We start from the raw sequence: 21,352 nt of genomic DNA on the forward strand, positions 1-21,352 counted from the left end.
GAATCTTTGGATGGATTTTTGTTTAATAGTAATGGCTGTTTGTCAATTGCATTGCTAGTACATGTCGTTATATCACAACAGTAAATGTTAATGTGTGCGAATGGTTCGAATGCAATTTTCCTTAAGATATACGAGCATTCCCATATGAACATTTGGGATGCCCGTTCGTGGAATGCTGACGTGAACACAAAGAGATCCGAGCCACGACAAACAGCACGCTCGTTGAGATAACGTTCCTCATGTAAACAAGCAAAAACAAAACGATAAAAACAAGACTTTAATTTGCCCACGACAATGTTGCCTACGTCATCATAAGAGGTCAGAGTTGACAATTCCCATTTCAGTGTTTCTGAAGAAGTATCACCAGACCGCTTCAAAATATAGATACAACCGCAATGAGAACACTCAGGGAGGAACGTTTATATATTTCTATCCGTGCAAACTCCGGATTCTAAACTGCCAGCGTCCCGGATTACATCGAATCCCCGGAATGACAACGATAAAATTCAGCCATTTAAACGTCACCTGCAATTAGGGCTAAATGATCGTACGTGAATAAGTGAGTTGAGAGGTACATCTCAGAATGCAAGGAATGACATAAATCTTTGTCAGTTGCATTCGTTGTTGTTTTTCTCTTTTTTTTTCTTAAATTTGGTTGCGATTTTCGGTTTATTGATTGATTGGTTTACATTATGAGACAGACAGAGTCGGACAGTTTGAGGATAAAATGGACCGTGATTTGACGGGATGTATATTCGGCCGAACCATCTGCATGTTATTTACAGCGAATTAGGAGTTTTCCTCCCCTATCCCTTCCCACGCAGCATTTATTGGTCCCCTTTCTCGCTGTAGCTTCTTAGAGGACAACTCATTGAAATAAAATATATCCCCATAATCATTCGAAACATAGGCCTACCTATATACTATAGTAGCATGCAACATTATCGTACACCAAAACTTGAACATGGATTTCCTAAGACTTCGAGGAATTTTTCTTTCTTCCTTTGTTTTGTATAATTACATCAAGATCAAAACGGAAACCTTACTACTATGGGAATTTAATACCAAAGATATACACCAAAGTTCTACACCTACATATACTCCTTTAAAAGGAGATTGAAGTTTTTTCTTTTGCAATCCTATAATGACGACCCCCAGAATCAGATTAGTTCATAGGCTTATTTTGTTACCCGCCAGCAAAATCTTTATTCCCGTTCTTTTTATTAGATAAGATCTTCTTTAACTTATACCTCGCAGTTGAAGGGTTTGTTGTATATTCTTCTTTTCTTCTTCTTCTCTTTCTTCCTCAAACCTCCGAGGATCGTTGTCTCTGTTGCGTATTCCTGTCTATTTTGTTACCTCTTCGTCGCGCTATAGTCTTGTTTCATGTCGTGTCGTCAAGTCAGTTTTCTTCCCTATAAGTAGTCTTGTTGCTGTCCCAGTCTTGTCTCATGCTCATTATTTTCTTTGTTATTGTTTTGTGTGTAAATGTTTGTCCGTCTGTCTCTTAGTGGGCTGCTAAACTTTTTATGCTAAACTTTTCGTGCTGCTTTGTTGCTATATTCAGTCAAATTTTGCATCGAGTTTTTAATACGAGAGGGGCCCACACTCTACAAGCATTGTCTTTTTAGTGGGTCCCTCCGTTTTTTCACACAGTGCATATTGACAATTCTTTCATTTTCGTTACCTCTGCAACAATTACAATGTATTGATACTGTTAGTTTTTCCCATTATTGTTGTTTTCTTTGTACGAATTTACATGCATTGTTTCTGTCACTCAAGAAAGTGAGATTTATGTTTATATTACTTTATTGTGGAAAAACGAATAAATTCGAACTTGAACTTGAACTTGAACCTGAAAGAAATAAAACAATGTACGACATAACGTCAAAACACGCCTGCCCCTCCTATTTGATAAACTGATAACAGTTTTCAGTTCTATAGGCTCACAACGGGATATTTCAAGACGATCCCTGTACAGTATACGATACCGATCGCTTGAGGTGTAAAATTGTACGATCAACTTTATTAATTTTATGTTAGAGGAAAAAATGATGCGTGCGGCAAGGATGTTTACACGGTAAGTTAAAGACCACATTCTTGGACGTAATCAGAGGGCTCGTTCTCAGCCATAATTGGACGCTGATGGTAAAAAGCTGTCAACCCCAGCCCAGTCCCACATTATTCAGAGCGTGTTGATGCTCACTTGACCTTTCCTTGTCCAAGATCGCTCATCATCTACGTTGGCAAATCGATGACTGGTTGATTAAAGCCTCCCCGCCCGACTGTTAAATTGCAGCACGTCACTGAGCTGAACATTCTAGCGCTTGATTCAATTAGGTTAAAGTACTATACACTATGACTCCATAATGATACCGTTTATTCATACAAAAAAACGTCGACAACATTTCATAAAGATTATAAGTTCATGTATATTAATACTGAAATTACATGCCTCAACACTTCGACAGAAAGCTGACACTAACACTAATAAGTATTTACTCTAAATTGTCTTTCAGGCTAAATCTTTATACCTATCAGGTAATACGACACAAATCTCTTGGTTCCCCTCCAACTGTCAAAAGGTTATCTGAAAAAAAAAAGGAATATTCTCTCCCATCTTCTCTGATCAGGTTTTGGGAAGCCCGAAGTAACATGGGAAAAAGCAAGATTGCAAATTTATGCTAAATGTAAATCGCCCGCAAACGGGCATCACATTATTGATACAATTATCACATCGAATCATCTATAGAAACAATATTACCATCAGTTGGTACAAGATAATATGTTCCGCATCCACATACCACCAAAGATCTTCAATGATTCCTAGCTCAGTCCACCCCCCCGTTCCCCACCCTCAGACTTTCTTCTTTCCTCCCCCCCCCCCTCTTCAAACACACAATCTCTGCAAAGTAATAGCAAAATGTAACATATTCAAGAGGCAGTTGCCTGATCGCCTACAAGATCTACAAGACACAGCATCGTGAACGAGGCAGTTGTCAAAACACAGAGGTTTCATTTTGTCATTTAGCGCGCCATACAGCGCGGAATTTCTGCACCTTATTGACTCGTGCATGGCATAACACCCAGACATAAGATGAAAAAAGAAAAAGGAGAAAAAAATAGAAGAAAAAAAAAAGGTAAGCTTGCAATAGCAAGGAACGTGGACGTCGTGTAGAATACTACCATGAAGTGTTGGCGTTGTCTATTTCTCTTATACATTGCATGGCTGATAGAATCTGACAAAACTCATGTTGTTTTACATCACTATCCGTGATTAAGAGACGAAACTAAATCTCTCTAAGGTATACACATAATACACGATGCATTATTATCATGTTTATCCGACACGTTTTATGATTTTTTGAGTGCGCAAAATATCGATGTTAGCATTAATGGCTTTAAAGGGCTTCAAGGAGATGGCAATAAATTGTAACACATCTTTTCAAGGATTGCCAACAATTTCCAACAAAGTAAACATTACTGCAGAAGGCTTACTTACGCCCTAATTCAGTCATAATCTTGATTTTTCAGAAACTAGTTTTCCTATATACAATATTGTGCAATGCAGTACCGTTACTGGAAATACAAATGTGTATAAGGGGTGCAGACAACAACAACAACGGTGACCCTTTTCCGTTTGGTCATTTTCTCGAGTACAACGTCATTCCGCTAAACAGAAATGCACTCAGAGTGCATCCACCATCCGAGCTCAAACGGAAGCATGCCGCCACTACCCCTTTGCATTCAACTCCGTCCGTCCCGAGGCCCACACTCGTCCGATCATTACATGAATTTCAATTTCCCGGCATGTCTGCGGGGGCAATGCCAGCTCAGAAGCGGCAAGAAAAGATGAAGAAAGAGAGGAAGAGGACGAAGGAAGGCAGGATCGATTTTTGTCTCCATGGCAACGGGTTAACTTCTGGGATCGAGAACACTTGAGGGTGATGCCTAGAACGCTTGCCATGCATATTTATCAATTAGGTGATAGCTATCGGCACTCTTGTATATTCCCTTCCTCTATATCGCCCATATCCTTCCCGTGCCCCAATTCGATGTTATCGCCACACGCGAGGGCATGCAGGGGAGCGCAAGTTTGTTTCTGGTGGTAAATGTTGTTGTTTTTTGGATGGGGGAGGATCTAGGGGAAGCGTGGGGGAGGGCAAGCTAAAAGTTATTGATATTCGACAGTAGAGAACATAATGATGTGCGTTTTGCATCATAATGCCGTATATAATATTGTGATATTATGCAATATGACCTTAAGATCATCTGCACTTTGTCATGAAAGGTCGCGATGAATAAAGAGAGTGGATGTAAGGAACGTCAACACTTTCATTTAAACTGGAAAGGGCAATGCAGGAGTTGCTTTTATTTTTTTAGAGAGAAGATGGAAAATAGAGCAAGCTCTGTGTTAGGAAAGTGCCACGCACCACACAAAATGAACACATAAAAGAAAAATCCATAACCACCTTGGCTTCTTTTGATGGGAGTGTGTCTTTATATTTCACGTTTCTGATCGTGTGTATTTTGTTGCGTCAAGAGAGCTTCGTCTGCATGCTTCATACAATAAGCCAGTTCAGGGCTCCACTTTGCGCATGAGCAGAAAAGGGTCATTAATTTTGTACCAACCAACAGGGCGTGTTGGTTTGTAAATTCACAGAGATGAGCATCTGTTTATGCAATGATTATTCAAGTAATCTTTATAAATGGTGCTTGCCACCACATCCACCTGACAGCAAAGGTGGTATTTGGCAATGTCAATAGAAAAATGTTACTACATTATAATCTAAACGTCGACTTTCTCTGTCCGTTGTCTGTCCTTAAGGATGTTAAGGATATCTGTCATTCACAAACTCACCGACAGCTGGGAAGACGTCGTTCACGTGCCATGAATCTTGAGCCTTTTTCTGTCAAAGAGATAAGAGAAATAAATATTTGTAAGCCTGAGGTTAATGGATGCAGTTAAGAAGATATTCTCTTTTCATTCTGTGTCATTGTGATTGTCATTGCAAACGATATACTTTTAGAAAAATCATAATTATTGTGTTCTATAGGCTTTGTTTAGCATACTATTGTTTGGTAATGGCAGATATTTACGTGTACTTTAATGAAATGACAATGGTATATTACTTTGAATAAGGTGATTGGTGAAATTTGCGAGACAATTTTGTGATAATTTGGAATGTCACAACGCACTATCATCAAATGGTCGCTATTTTGTCCAAAAAAAATGCTCGTTGAGAAAGTTTACAACTATGAACGGGCAAAAAAAACCATCCAACTACAATTTACCATTCTGAATCTTTTGTTGACATTCATGGGAAATGGATACTGTTATCCCGAAATGGGGGAGGGTAGGTTGGGGATAGGGGCATTGCATGGGTCAGACAATTAACCGGGAGATTGAAATACGCACAACATATTGGTCATACTATTCATTGCCATAATCATGCCTGATATACAACGGATGTCGTTAGTATTCATGAAAATCTTATGAACTCATTCGCGGGAACATGTATCAAACAAGTGCACACACTCGCGAGTCTTGAACACGTTGATTGGCAAACACTATCTATTTACACTCCACTTTGCCCGAAAATCGATGGTTCCACTTACAAAAAATTAAGCCAAACAAAACAAAAAACAAAACCCGAATCACGAAAACAGTGTTTTTTCATCGAAGGTAAACGTCTTCGAAATCAGTCGATATGCATTAGATTGAAATAAATCATTTTCCCCGTCCCACTGCCTGCATGCTGAACAAATCGCGTTAAACGGATTAGATGAGCAAAAAATACCGTCACAAAATTAATTCACTTAATGTCACATTGTCTGGGCTGGCGCCTTCAAGCTAAACTTTCACTTATAGGCTTGCCATAAATTCCGTGAAGCAATTCAACAAGATTGGAATGATGTGTGTGTGTGTGGGGGGGGGGGGGGAGGAGGGTGGAGGGGTGGAGGACTGGGAAGCGCAGAGAATGTCGACGAGAGAGAGAGAGAGAATCGCCCAATGCACCGACTGTTTTCAGAGTGCTTTGTCAAGATAAATCGAAAAAACAGCCGGAACATTATACACGCATGCATGTGAAACATCCGTTGGGTAAATGACAATGAAACGTTTGTCTGAGTTTGAGCGTGCGTGTGTGTGTGTGTGTGTGTGTGTGTGTGCGTGTTTGGGAGGAGGTTGGTTCTGTTTTTAAACAAAAAGAAAAGCGAAACGGAAACGAAAATAAAGAAATCTTTTCATTTCATTTTATCTCATCTCATCTCTTTCGTTTCATGTCCTCTGCAACTGCAAATAAAGACTTGATATACGTACATAAGGACACAAAAACATAAATTACAAAAGATACAAAAGATACTATGAATCAAAATGGAATAAATGTTATGTCTTTTATGATAAATACAAAATCAAAACTGATTTTGATTTGACTTATATCGGTCTTCCACAACCTAATGGTACCTTACGTTCCTTTTCAAAATATCAACATTATCGACACACCTTCCATTTGCCTTCACTCTAACGGAGTCACTCTCTTTATATTTTCAGTTCAACTTAGTTCATTGGCGGAAGGCATTAAAGGGAGCGCCGACATTGAAAAAAGAACAGAATCGCAGTGTACAATGTGAAGTGTCACAAAGCAAAACTGTGTGTTTGGATACCCAAATGAAACATGTAAAACAAATTCCCAACATGAACGATATCATAAAAAGACTATTTAAAGTTACAACACCACAGAGACAGAGATGTGAGGCAATTCGAGGTAGAAAAAAAAAGAAACACTTTCTGCTGCCACTAACTTCGTTTTGGGTTCGCTTTAAATCTTTTATAATATTTCATGAACGATATATTTTATGAAATATAATAACATATAAAAAAAACTATCTCTTGCCTTACGAAGGTTAAGGAATATCTCTTACAGATCGGGCAGCACAAAACCACACAATTTTGCCCGCCATTATTTTCCCGCCATTAGTAAAGTTAACACGTGACCACTCCCGAGACCGCTCAGGCAGCTGGAGAAACCGAGATGTGGCGCTAATGGCATCTGGAAATGGGCGCTATGAAAGAGGAATAATTTTGCTGTAATTGGCAATTATCAACCTCCTCATCCCAGGGATTGAAATGCACCACAAATAGCTGTTTGGAATGATATTGACTTTGAAGCAGGTGCAATGGTAAATTATCCCTAGTAGATTGCATTTCTGTCTTAGGGAGGGGGTGGGGAGGGACGGAAGGGGTAATGTCTTGGTGCCGATGTGTTTTTACTGCATGTGGAAGCCAACTGCTTTGTCAGGCTAGGTATCGGTAGATATATCTCATTCAGCACGCCCTTATCCTTATGAAGCTTGTGACGATGTTTCGAGATGAATCTTCTACTATACAAATGCATGAAATTTTTCATTCATCTTTGCTTGATGAAATCGGGGAGATCGAATTTTGTAGGGCGTACCATTAAGTACCGTTAACAATCAAGATGTTAACTTTCTCTGTTTGTCATAACAGAAAGAAAGAATGAGATTAAGGTGTGGGAGAATGAGCAAAGAATACATTAATAAACCCACAGATAGTTATACGGAAATCGTTCCTTGAACTGCTGTGGATTGAGACGTTGATTTTACAAGAATATCGATCCAGATAAAGCAAAGAAAGCGGATCATAATCATATTCATCATGCGCATTGGTCATTAAAGCTTATATCAATCGAGCGCAATAATTGCATGACGATAACGAAATTGAAGGGTATATGAATAGATCTATGCTTCTGTTGCCCAAGTTCCGTTTTTAATATGTCCACATCTTCGAAAGATAACAAAGTGGGCGCATTACGATACGGGCTAAATGTGACGTCATGTCATGTGAGGCTGCTTACGGCATCGACACATTCTTGCACAGAGCTACGCGCGCACGAAATTAGAGTACATCTTTCTGATTATTCATAATACCGAACTTTGACACGAAACTTGAGTGGTAATCTTATGAATTAAGACAGTGTACTCTCATAAAGAGGATTCGATTTCATTCCAATTTTTTTTTCATTTGCGCAGTCATCAAATCAATGCGCAAACATTACTTACGAAATTAAACAAAATGCTCTAGTCTCTGATTATAAGATTAGAGAACGAGCTGCGATGCACATCGATATCTTGTACATCGAGGGTAAGTCAAGGCTAACTTGAATCCCCGAGGTCTGAAATTAGATGATAATCTAACCTTGGCACATTGCTCTATCACGTCATAACTTATATATTAATCTAAGACAAGAGTGGACGGTATTGCAGAGGGTTACCACTTTTGACGTTTCCCGACAGATGATTCCATACCGACACTTTGTTCTTATAGATGATATCACCACATTCCAATGAAATATTCATATTCGCATATAACCACTATCACTACCGACATCTGAGCTCGTCTAGATTCAAGCAAAGTCCCGTACAAGGGCACACCTTAAAAATCTCTACGGGGGAACTGCTCCTGCTGCTCTCCTCCATATACTCTCCCCCCCCCCCCCCCCCCCCGCCCCATCCCCTGTTGCATTCTGTCCCAGTATCTATCTAGTCATCACCTTTCTTTCTTTCTTTTTTTCCATACGGCAGGGATCAGTCTGGAGAATGCCCTGATATACTGAAACCTGGTTATTCATACGCTGACCGAGACGGAAGGTCGCGCGGGTATAGAATCACGGCGGTGCTTCCTTCCGCAGCGATGATGGGGGCAGTCTGGCCGTGACCCGCCGGTGCGATTATGCTCAAATTGATTCCGCATTAATGCTCGCGCTCTGCACTCGCTCCGTGTTGTGATGAATGTGTCATGGTATGAGTCAGACTGCTTCAAGCTTTATTCATCAACTCGTGGGAGTCAGACGTTTTCAATGCTGGTCATTCTTTAGCACTATCACCCCCCCCCCCCCCCCCTCCCCGTATACCTCTCTATGTAACTGATTGTCTGTCATTTCATTTACAGTAGTCTCTTCAGCTATCTATTTACCGCGAAAGAAAATACACAAAGTGTGTGCATGAATGTGTGCACCTGTGTTCGCACGGATGCAACTTATTCTATGCTCGCTTTTGGAAGGATAGATGGATGTATTTAGTGTGAATATATGTAGACACTTAGTCATCTATAAGCATGCATCCACATATCTTCTGAGGCTCTTTGTTGTTTGAGTGCTTATCTTTACCTATGGCGTATCAATTTCGTCTTTATTTTGTTTTCTCATAATAATTATGATGACAGTTGGTTTTTTCTCCATCTAAACTCTTCTGAAACATAATTATAGCATTAAATTTGAACCTATTCTGGGGTTTTTTAATCGCTATCCATGGCACATGGATTCATTGTTGTTGTTGTTGTTGGGTGTTTTTTTTTTACCGTCTCTTTTTTTTTTGTTATCTCGGATTGACTTTTGATCATGGACAGGCAGATCATTCTCACGTCGAATTAAAAAAGTTATAATTCTATCTCTCACGTCCCCGTAATGTATGTGATAGCACGATTTTCAATGCCCATCCCCCCCCCCCCTCCAGTTGATTACAGACAAACCCGAATTCTTCGGGAGAAAGAAATTCCCTGTAACATATACTGCGGTATACACCTTTTTATAATTCTATAATACGTAAAGCGTGCAGTTTCCAGTGTAAACAATGACGGAATTATTCTAACCTTCCACGAGGATTGTCCATTTTGCTGCAGTACCCTCGTCGTTTAATGTGATCCTATAGGAATGATAAAAGCAATGTCTTTTCAGTCAAGAACTAACTGTCAAACGTTTCGTTTCAAAGCTGCTTGAATTAATTGTCTTGGGTTCATATAACAATCATTCCAAGATGATATGCGTCATGGAATAAAAGGGAAAGCACATAAAGAGATTTTGGACAGAGCAAGAATATAATGTGATTAAGGCACCTACTTGTTGAACGATTATCATCTGTAGTGATTGACAATACAGGGGTTAGACCGTAAATCCTGGGTTGTGGAATTTAAAAATTAATTTTGTTTAAAGTGCATGTTTTGTTGTACCATTCTTAACCGCTCAACTCCACGTCACTACCTATAGTAAGCACTGGTTTTTGATTGGTTGGCTGCATCATGCATTGACACTCATTATAAAACCTCTGTTAACGTGACGTATGTCCATGCATTAATGAGGACTCCCAGTATCTGCGGAAAAACGGTTTAGCCTCTTTGCCGCTTTCAAGCTTCGTTTACAGGAGCTTTTGCAAAATCACACATGTGTAACTTTCTCCGCCTGTATAAAGTGCCGACTGCACAGCTGCCTCGAACGGAGGCTGGCGAATATTCATGCCTCGAATCCCTCACGAGGAGACAGATATCGACTTAGCACTCTCTAGGGCCCCGTTTTCAGGACCGAGCTATTTTCCGTGTCAAGAGGAGAAGATGGGGTGTCGAATTCGGAAGGGGCGAGCAGGGGAAGAGGACGATGTCGCTTTGTGGTCATGCGTCCTCTTGCGGAGGCTGGCAACGCCCTGAGAATGCGCTACGTAGGCCCATGCTTCTTTGCCATTCACAGAAAACCTGGCCAAATAACCTCCGTAATAACAAGTGATAATCGAGAAAAATATATACATATTCTTCCGATGTGAACGGAATTTGTGTTGAATGACATTAATTGACAACTTAGATTGGAAGAGCAAAACCAAAGAGGGTGAGATGATGCTAAAGTTATCCTGATTGTTATGAAATCAGGACATAAAAGAACAATGCAGTATGTGTGTGCAATATATAAATCATAAGAATATACATACTCCTTCGACTGGCAGTCATATCCAATACAATACTATATCGCTCTTGTTTGTTTGGCATTACAGCAAATTTTATGATAAGGACGCACTCTATAGCTGCCATGAAGGAAGAGAGTCTTAAAATGTTTCTCCTTTTTTTTTTGGCCCTTGACAGCGCAACTATGTTTAAAGTCACTTTGAGGCACACAGCGATACATTTTCATCGTAAGTATTGGCTTAGTGGTGATTATAGGCCTATTGTCTTTACGTCACGAGTCTGTTCTCGAAGAGACACTTTATATTGACCGTGATTTGTCCAGATACTAACAAGAGAACTTGCTGAAAGCTGTAGGTGAGCACGTATAAAATCCCTATTTTATAAAACGATTAGTATTTGAAAGGACGATGGCTAATGAAAGAAAGTTTTATATACGCCCCTCTACGACTTACTTAGAAGCAGTTTATTTCATAAAATACACTTCGTCCTAGACAGACCCGAGACATTCACGCCCATCTAGTAAGACAGGTAAATTGAACGGAAGTAATTTCAGTTCTGTGGCAGTTTATGTATAATGGGCGGGTGCTAACATGACGTGGATAGCTGTGTGCGGGCATTATGAATGATTGGAATACTCAAGTCACGACTCTATGGTGCATGACATAAACACATTCAAAGTACACTCGTAATCAGAAAATACGGCCGGTATTATTTTGTGGCGAGTTCTCAAATATACAGGGGAGAGTGGAGACTGATATGGTATTCCTCCATCTCTTCGGAAACAGAATTTTTGCTCTTAGTTAATTGAAGCGCTTGCTCTTGATTGAAAAGATTTTACTTGATTGACATGCACCTGCTGTTATCAGCATTCTGACTAGAAAGAGTGATACGCTACGTCAAAACCCCCGACGAGATACGTTCCTGTGTAACTGTGATAATCAGATTTCGGATCCATCTCTTTTGATTGATTTAGACCAGAGAGGATAATATTATCAGCATTCCCATTGCCGGAATCACATTTACCTAAATGAGATGGGGCGAAAGTTATCTGTACTCCCATTACCGCATCCTCTCAGCAGGTAACTATGGTTACCGAGGGAGGATGAAGGAGCTACTGCTTGGTCACATCAACTCAGCGAGAGAGAAAAAAACCTCAATATACATCTACGAACTTGTTGAACACACAGAGCGAAGTGTTAACGCAGCCTTTTCAATTCTTTAAAAAAAAAACTCATCCCCAAGACCCGCCCATCAGCTTGACAAACTTTTATTGTGGGAGCGTGTATCATGTGAAACAATATACATTAATGTCTTGCTCAAACCGTTCGAAAATAATAATGATGAAAACCTGGAAAATCGGTAGATGACGAAAAACATGTGTCAATACGAAATCTTTCAAAATCCTGCTGCATTATTTTTTTTTTACTGCAAGAGGTGGTATCCCGTGGTATCGATCACCATGTAAGCAAAAACGTGCCTACATTACCGTGGTGATAAATGAACTCGTAACAGTTTCATTTATTAATGAAACAAAATGTGTGTTTCAGAATATCAAGCAGTTAATATGTTATCGCCTGAATATTTCACGAGGTAGAAATGTGTCTTTCCTGCCATTTGCATGTAAAGATGATTTTTCCTAAACTATTTTCTAAGGGACAAAAGAGTGAAAGAAAGATAACAGTTTGTCGGTTTCTCTCTCCATTTTTGTTTGTACCTTCATCATTAAATTCATGGCTTTTGCTGCAAGAAGTCAATACTGGTATAAGTTGTTACCTTAGATATCCCTGCGTAATAATGAAATAAAGATGCGCACGAAAAGGGCTTGAATCGGACAGACGAACGTGAGAGTGAGTTGTGTGAATATATGCATAAAACACAATAACTTATTAGGTCTCTCTGGTATTATATCCATCCTTGAAAATCTACGAATACTGAATGAATGCCTGCTGGTACCGCAGGGTTGCACTGGTCGTACCAGTTGGCGGATGTCACGGTTAAGAGAATGCATGAGTCGCACAATGCGGGAAAAGTCAAGTCGTACATGGTGAAAACAACGAGGGGTCAAAATGCCTCCCCCCCCCCCTCCAAAAAAAAAGAGAAAAAAAAAGAGAAAAAAAAACCTCTTCCAGAAAAAAAGCCTCTTCTGACACGAAGTAATATTTGATCGTTGCTGATAGCAAACGGAGATGTTTGACACGGAATTAAATGTTTGCTCGCACACAGACGAACGAGCGCATAGAGGTGTGACATCGAGATAGGAGTCCTACACATTGTGTGCGCAGCTTAGGGGTCCAGTCGCCATGGTTTCAAATGACTTAGGGACTTAGGGGAAGAACGACTCACTGGTGACGACAAAGAATATAAACCGTCATCAATAGCAGAGTAGGAATTTCAGAAGATTTGCCATAGCAGGGTAGAAATAAATGTCAGAAGAGCTACCACAAAGTACTATATTCAAGAGTGGAAGTGAGCGTTCAACGTGTATTGGAAATCTAAAATGACTAAATCTCGATTTCCTGCCATGTCATGCGCGCATGATAGTAGGGCCTATGTTGAAAATGATGCTGGGGATTCAAAATAGCCGTTTATAGTGGAGGAGTGAAAAAAAGATCGACGGATATAGTACATGTACAAGAATAAGATACGCAGTGGAAGTTTTCACAATTTTGTCTATAGCAAGCAAACAATAATCAATAGGATTTTCGGCAGAAACGAAAGACGTACTAAAGGCAAATGCGTCGTAAGAATAATCGTACAAAAACGGAAACAGGTTTACTCATAGGCCTCTGTTTTCAACTCTACTAGCAGCAACTGCGCATTAATGGCTCTATTGGAGGGAAGGAACAGTGTTCATGTAGTACCGCTCTCGAGGTAGGGGCCTACATGTTACATTACAACTCCTTGATCACACCTTTAGTCTAATGTAGTGGCGCACAATCTCCCGAGGACAACCCTAATTTGATTCTCTGATTGATGCAACTCCCTTAGACACTGTTCGCGAAGCAAAGCCTTTGAAGGCGAGAGCCGATGCTGTAGTTTTAAAGGTATACGTCTCGGCGCCTATAATGCTATGCGGTTATATCCGTGGACTGTCACAGCGCGTGAGAGGCAGGTCGTGAGTGCTATAGACACCCGAGGTCACATACGACTCGCAATCACAGCACGAAGAAAAAGTTGAGAGAGAAACAGTACATGAAGTTTGTGTGCGCATCATGTGTGTGTGGTATGTGTGAGAGAGATAGATCGAAAGAGAGAGGGGGAGAATAGGGAGGGACTGTGGGAAGTGGGAAACAGAGAACCAGGTAGACAGAAAGGAGATAAAGATAGAAGAAAATGATAAATTGAATAAAATATGTCAATGGACAGATTGAGAGATAGGTAGTAACAATGCTCATTGATCATTACACTTTGATAGAACGAAACGTGCGTCCAATACATCGATGATATAACAAATTGTATGTCTGTTCCCTCTCATGAAAAGAACATTTTATAAAGTATGGTCAGTCAGTAAGTCATTTAGATGGATAGAGAGGTATACAGTGGTGAATTGATAGACAGATAGACCGATGTGGAGAGAGATGGGAGGGGGGGATGGAGTAAGGGAGAGATCAACGTGATTATATATCACGTGATTTCCCAGGATGCTCATTCCTTACAGAGTGGGCTGCTAACAGACCACACCTTTCTCTTGCAGGCCCCGTCCAATGTAGGCAAACGTTCTCGCAACCTTCCCCTCCTTTGCCTGAGCAAACAGGAGCATAATATTGGATCGGTTCGGTCCGTATTGATCGCCTCCTTTTAGCTAATTTCACATCAGAGGCTGATACGTCTTGGCGGTTGGGGTGCATCGAGTAGTCTACCATGTCAGACACATTGCGATAACATCAAGGATGTTCACGATTACGCTTAACCCCGCTATTACCATGCATTGAGCTCCTTGCTATTACTACTTGCAGCCTGGTTTATTTACAGTGATTCGGGCATTTGAAGATGTCGATCAGATCAGGGTTAGTGTATAATACTGATGATAATCTCATACCTTTCTACCGTGCTTCAACTGGATGACAAGTCAGATCAACCCATTTGCTATTATATTGTCATTGTCTGATTTGCTTCTTTACTTGTACCTGTGTTAATACATTCACTTATTCAATGTCGTTTAGAAAAAGAAACTATTGGTATAAAACCCTTACAATGACAAAAACGCATGAAAGCCAAACCTCATTATGCTCTCCAAACATTTTTACGTTTCATCTTGTCATAGCAATGATTTTCAGGGGAAAAAGTGACAGAAACTGTCTTTATTGTAACTTGCCTAGATTAATCGACGCAAGACCGCAGTCTGGCAAAGACAGACTAGGCAAGCAGCTGCGCGCCCCAGGAATAGCAGGGAACAAACTCGCATGGACGGCTTCGTGTATAGTGTTTCCCCAGAGGGCGTCTGCGTGGATCCCGAGGCACGGAACTTATACGGAGGGACGATCATTTTCAACTCTCGCTTTCTCGACCACCCGTTTATTGCTCAAAAATGAAATAAGTATTGGTGTTTTGGTTTCATTTCTTCCTATCGAACAAAATATAGGGAGGGTGGATGGATGCGGTTGACATTTTTTCATATAGTCATCTTGTTTCTCACAGTCGCGTGAAAACAACAATGATCAAATTTTCCACTGAAGACTGTATCACCAAGAATAATGCAAAATATAAAAGAGTATATACTGTTGCATGTCATTTGCTCCTGTGACAATAATTGCTCCCATGCAATATCTGCACGCTAAGCCAAACATAGATTCTACCCACGAACATAACCCTATAACCCCAATCCCAATCCTCACATTGTGAAGTCTAAATCCCGATCACAACCCTAACCCTAAGTCCTTGGAGAAAAGAAGACAGGAGCAATATCGCAGGTGCAAAATGTCGTGTCACCCAGTAGACACCCCCAAGGACTAACCTAAATGATTATCAAATGAGCCTTCTTATGCAATCACAATCACAGTCACAATATAGATACCTATGCAGGTGTTAATTGACCTTCAACTTGAAATCATTGTATGCCCATCGAAATGAAAACAGATTATTACAGGCCCAGCACTACTGCGTTTATGAAGAGATTGAAATGTCATCTTAATTAACCTTTATACACGTCTGATAATGACGGATTAATAACCAATTAATCTCTGCCTCAAAGGCATAATCTGGAGGACATCGCATCCGTACATCAGCTTCGAAGGACATAACTATCATAGTGATGCATTATTGTGTTGTCTTATCTATAGCGTGATTACAGTACACAGTGAGTTTTGTAGAGTGATTCAATAGCAAACCTCCATCACACACGCATGCAGGCACACAAATATGACTATACACAAGCATCTACACGAACGATTCACTGGGAATTTCCATGTCGTTCTTCTCTTTATCGACCTGTAGATGTCGTATAGGCGAACCTACGGAATTATATAGATGGATAGATAGATGGATAGATAGATAGATAGATAGATAGGTGGGTAGATAGATAGATAGATAGATAGATAGATAGATAGGTATATAGATAGATAGATAGATAGATAGATAGATAGGTAGGTATATAGATAGATAGATAGATAGATAGATAGATAGATAGATAGATAGATAGATAGAGATAGATAGATAGATAGATAGATGGATGGCTGGATGGATGGATAGATAGATAGATAGATAGATAGATAGAGATAGATAGATAGATAGATAGATAGATAGATAGATAGATAGATAGATAGAAAGATAGATAGACCGATAGACGGATAGATATAGATAGATAGATAAAAGATAGACAAATAGATATAGACAGATAGATGATAGATAGATAGACATACATATAGATAGATAGGACGATAGCCAGACAGACAGATAGATAGATAGATTGATGGATGGATAAATGCATACATAAATTCATATCAATTCTATCACAAGTATTATTTTGATAAATGTTATTGCATCTTTCATTCTCAAACGGCCGTAGAAAATATTATGTCTAAACGAGATAAGTGTATGTAAGCATAAAATATTTCCCTGATAGTGAGATGAATGCACAATATGTGGACGACCAAAAACAAACAAACAAACAAACAAACAAACAAACAACCCTTCTCCCCCCCTCCCCCATCCTCAAAAGAATATGTCAGAGCGATGCATCACCTCATCAGTTACCTATAGGGAAATAAGTCTGGTCGTCTATTATGGACTTGATTATACGACAACAATCCCGGGATTCATCAGTGTAATGGACACACGGGAATGGAGCCTGATGGCTTGATTATTGGCATTATAATTAGCGCTGAAATAGGACATGCAAATTACAGCTGGCCTGGCTAATAATCTGATGACCATTTTAGTGGGAGGCGGGAGTGACAGTGTAGCCTCTAAACCCAGTGCCCCGTATGATAAGTTGACTTGCTTTTTTTTTTTCTTTCTTCGTAGCACGTTGCTATCCGAGCGACACAACCTGCCAAGTAGGATGTTATTGGTAATTGATGATGAATGAATCTCCAAAGGAAAGTATAATCAATAGCAGTTACTGTTCTGCAGCCAGTTTTTAGTGTTGCTATATGCATTCGAACTGGACATTTTCTGGAATATCTTTCATGGCTTTGTTTTTCCCTTTACTGTCTTCCCGCATGTTGTCAGTCAAATTTTCAAAACATTTCCGTTGAGTTATCGTTTAATAATAATTTTTACATCCTGCGCTTTGCAGCATAACAACGTGTGAATTTCATTATTATTATCATACACTCCAAATGTTACTTAGTTGTTTTCTTCTTCATTCTTCTTCAACCCCTCCTGTATCACTCAGTCCCCTTCTCTCTCAACACTTCCCCCCTTTAATTCCCCCTCAATATTCTTCCCTTTCTCGCCAGCATTCACTATAGACAGTAACCGCTCTTTCTCCCTATACGCCTGAGACCCAAGTGTCGGTATTATTGATATAGTTTAATCATATGCGGGACACGTAATCTCATAAAACGCGCTGAGATCCCATGAAACTGTTTAAGTGGCCATCCGACTAAACAAAAATCCCTGCTTTAACCTGATGTGTAATGCGCACGCAGCGAAGTGTTGCGTGCGTGCTTATGTCCGTATAGAGTGAGGCGGACGAGCTTCTGGGGAGAGGTCTGCAATATACTTGTAGCTGATGTCCAGTACACAACCCTATGTCTTTCAAATTAAAGAAAATAATATGTTAAGAATCATAATATCAGTCGTTTCCTGTGGATTGATCAATTATCCAATTTTCACATAATTATGAACTTTTGAAATCACCCATAAAACTTTCGATTGCAAACATGAATTTTCGCCTCTGTAGAGAAAGACTAAAGTTGACGCGACGCCGTCCCTAATAAAAAACAACAACAACAAACGACAACAACAACAACTTGGGACAGCCCCTTCAAACACTTTTAAAGATATGGTGACAAGAGAATATTTATTGATAAGCTTTTTTTTTTGCCGACTCTTCTTGACACAACTTATCAACCTGTTTGCGTGTCCAATTCACAGCTCCGAAACAGACATCTACAGTTACATCATACTTACAAAGAGTCTACCGATATGCGAAGTCTATTCCTGAATCCAAACCCTCAAATTGCCACTATCTTCTTCTTCTTTTTTCCACATACGGTTGAATGGAAACATAATATGCGAAGGAAGCAAAAGATCGACCCTGTATAATAGCTTTGAATGAAGCTCAGCGCTAACTCGATTTACCGAACTGCGAAGAGGGTCACGGGCCCCATTCACACCGAATGCATCGACCCTCACCCGAAGGTCGGTCATCGGATAATGTCCTCGACCGATAGGTTGGATACGCCGTGGCATTCCAATGATGCATGACGGCGTTTCTCGCCCGACTGATCGTTAACATAGCACATTGAACACGCCCCTCGGCTTACACGCTCGATGTCTTGTTACATTGCAGGCCTATGTGCCGTTTCGAAGTGCTAGTTGTGAACGTCCACGCCTACCAGAATATGAGCCACAAATTAAGTTATTTAGCTCTTTAGGAAAAGCATTGTGTATTATCCATGATTGTCAGCGCGGTGATTACGTTTCGTAAAATTGCCAAAATGTGCAAGACATTAAATGGATAGTTTGGATTAATACAAATAACCATGGACATACACACATGGGCATGTATCGCTCGTTTATGATTCATGCACCTGTTTCTGTCAAAAGCGTCACAAAAACATGTCCAACATGCTTTCCTGCTCGGTGATCTTATCATCTTCAAAAACTACACACGCAGAAGACATTAACTCTCTTAAATCAAGAAAAATTCATGTGCAGTTGAAGTGTATATCGGGAAGTCATCTCCTGAGCAATTTCATTTGCGAAATGCATGCACTTGACAAGAGAAAGCGAATATTTCGGCAGGTCGATTGTGATTTGTAACCTGAATTCTCCCTTTTTAGAACATTGTTTTAAAGTAAACATGAACAATAACGGTGGACGACATGTATGTCTTACGATTAAGCAACGTGACGTGCCTGTCAACAAGATGGGTTTAGTGTCCACTACAGTAATTATCAATATTGTGACACAAAATTTGTCATGTTTTCAAGTTTCCTGCTCCCCAATATTGGTGATTAGTCAAAGGCATATTAGTCTGAAAAGGCACCTCAGTCAAATAACACCGAAATGGAGGAAACAGTTTTTTTTTTTTTTTGTCAATGAGGATGCAGGATCATTTCACAGCTGTCATTGTCCAAACGGTAACAGCTCGTTATTCCGAAGGTTCATTATTCCGAAGGCTCTCTATTCCTAAGATTCGTTATTCCGAAGGTTCATTGTTCTGAATTTCATTTTCGGATTGACCAATCTTCGGAATAACGAACCTTCGGAATAACGCCACAAATTTTCGGATTAACGAACCCTTTTTCATTTTCAGATTAACGAACCTCTAGGTATAGGGAATTTGCGTGTTTCGGATTAACGACCCTTCGGAATAATGAACCTTCGGAATAGCGAACCTTCGGAATAACGAACAGCACCCTGTCCGAACATCCGAATATGCTCATAAAGATGAACATGATCAGGTGGTGGTGATAGGATCAAAGAAAGACCTCCGTTCATCCATGTGTGTATATTAGGTCCATTTCGGGGAACCTATACTCTCACAAGAATCTGCTTCTATATAGGCTGCCACCACACACAATTTTATTCATCCGTCATGAATGCAATGTACTTGAGAATGATTTCAATTGATTTTGTGCCATGTAAATGCTATTTGTATATACTGAAATTATAACTTATAATTCATGTGATACTTTACATTGTCATGGGTGGATGTTGTAAACACAACACTGTATGATCTGTATGGAAACTTGAAAAAATGAAATGATACAACGCAATATTTTCCCCTTCTTATAGATCATTGTTGGCAGAAATCAGATTTTTGTTTTCAGCATTAGTATAAGTGGCCTCACCTAAATAAGTTTTTAAAAAGCAACAATGGTTTGCATATCTTATTTTTTCCATTTCAACCATAAAATAAATGGGCCATAGGTCTTTTTCACTACGACGACTAAATCATAATGCACAGTACTTCACCGCCACTAAATTACTGGCAAAATGCATTTTAATTGGCGATAGGACTATTGATGTTATTGAGGACATGGAAGCCGTCCATTGAAATCGAGTTTTGAGATACCCCTTGCGCTAATAGATTTTCAGTCACGTGTTGCTTATTAGCTGTGCAAAATTTCTCTACCGTACGCTACCCCTCCCCCCCCCCCCCGTCTTCCACACACACACACACACACACACACAATTTGCAATCTATAGTATCTTTGCTTTTCTCTCTTTAATAATGCATGCTGTATGATGCATCACCGTATCTACCCGAGTGTGGTCTTAAATGATTCATGAACAACCTAGCCTCCTCCGAGTCGCATCGTCGTTTTTTTTCATACTCTACCCAGCTCACACTCTCTCTCACACAGCGCTAAAAAACAAATCATCAAATTCAAATCTAGTTCGAAGGCCTTACTTGAAGGTGCATGGCATCATAATATCTGTGATAACAGTTCGGAGATAATAACACTTTTGGGTTTAATTACATAAAATTAGCCACCTTTTTTTTTTCTTAAACCGTTGTCCTCCATTGGGTCGCCTATATAGAGAGTTGATTGCATGATATCATTTTGACATAGCTGCAGAATCTCTTACAATCCATCAAACTGGTCAGCATTAGCATTAATGATTTCCATCACAATTAATGCTACAACATGGGATGATCATACGCTGCGTGTTCGCCTATGCATATACAGTGTGAAATATATTATTAAGTTTGATATCGGAATAGATTGGCCCCTGAGTTTTGCAGGAAATGAGGCGTGGGAAACATCACTCCAGTTTTCAATGAGTGTTCAGCAAATGAAAACTGCATTACAAAATCTGCGCAAGTCATGAAACTCATTAATGAGCTATTTTGGGTTATGGGTTTTTTACCCGCTACTTTTCATAAATTAGTCACAAGGGCACACTGATTTTTTAGCATGTGAATCAAATCTTAACTCGTTCAAGTTAATGCAATGTATGTAGCACTGATGTAGTTGATGGGTTTCT

The 21,352-nt window shown here is 39.8% G+C and overlaps 1 protein-coding gene across 1 annotated transcript in view; it reads right to left on the bottom strand.

The window, feature by feature from the left end:
• The window catches only part of LOC139715805 (follistatin-related protein 5-like), a 33,527-nt gene extending 14,965 nt beyond the window's left edge, over window positions 1–18,562 (bottom strand). Inside the window, exons 1-2 of the mRNA XM_071627344.1 lie at window positions 18,494–18,562; window positions 4,862–4,910 (exon numbers count right to left, since the gene is read on the bottom strand). Of these exons, the coding sequence (XP_071483445.1) occupies window positions 4,862–4,910; window positions 18,494–18,562 (118 nt within the window). The remainder of the gene's footprint in view (window positions 1–4,861; window positions 4,911–18,493) is intronic.
• Between the last annotated feature and the right edge of the window lie 2,790 nt (window positions 18,563–21,352).

This window comes from Diadema antillarum, unplaced genomic scaffold, assembly GCF_040938485.1.
Source record: "Diadema antillarum isolate AM-2024a unplaced genomic scaffold, OU_Dant_1.0 scf00000055, whole genome shotgun sequence".
NCBI lineage: Eukaryota > Metazoa > Echinodermata > Echinoidea > Diadematoida > Diadematidae > Diadema > Diadema antillarum.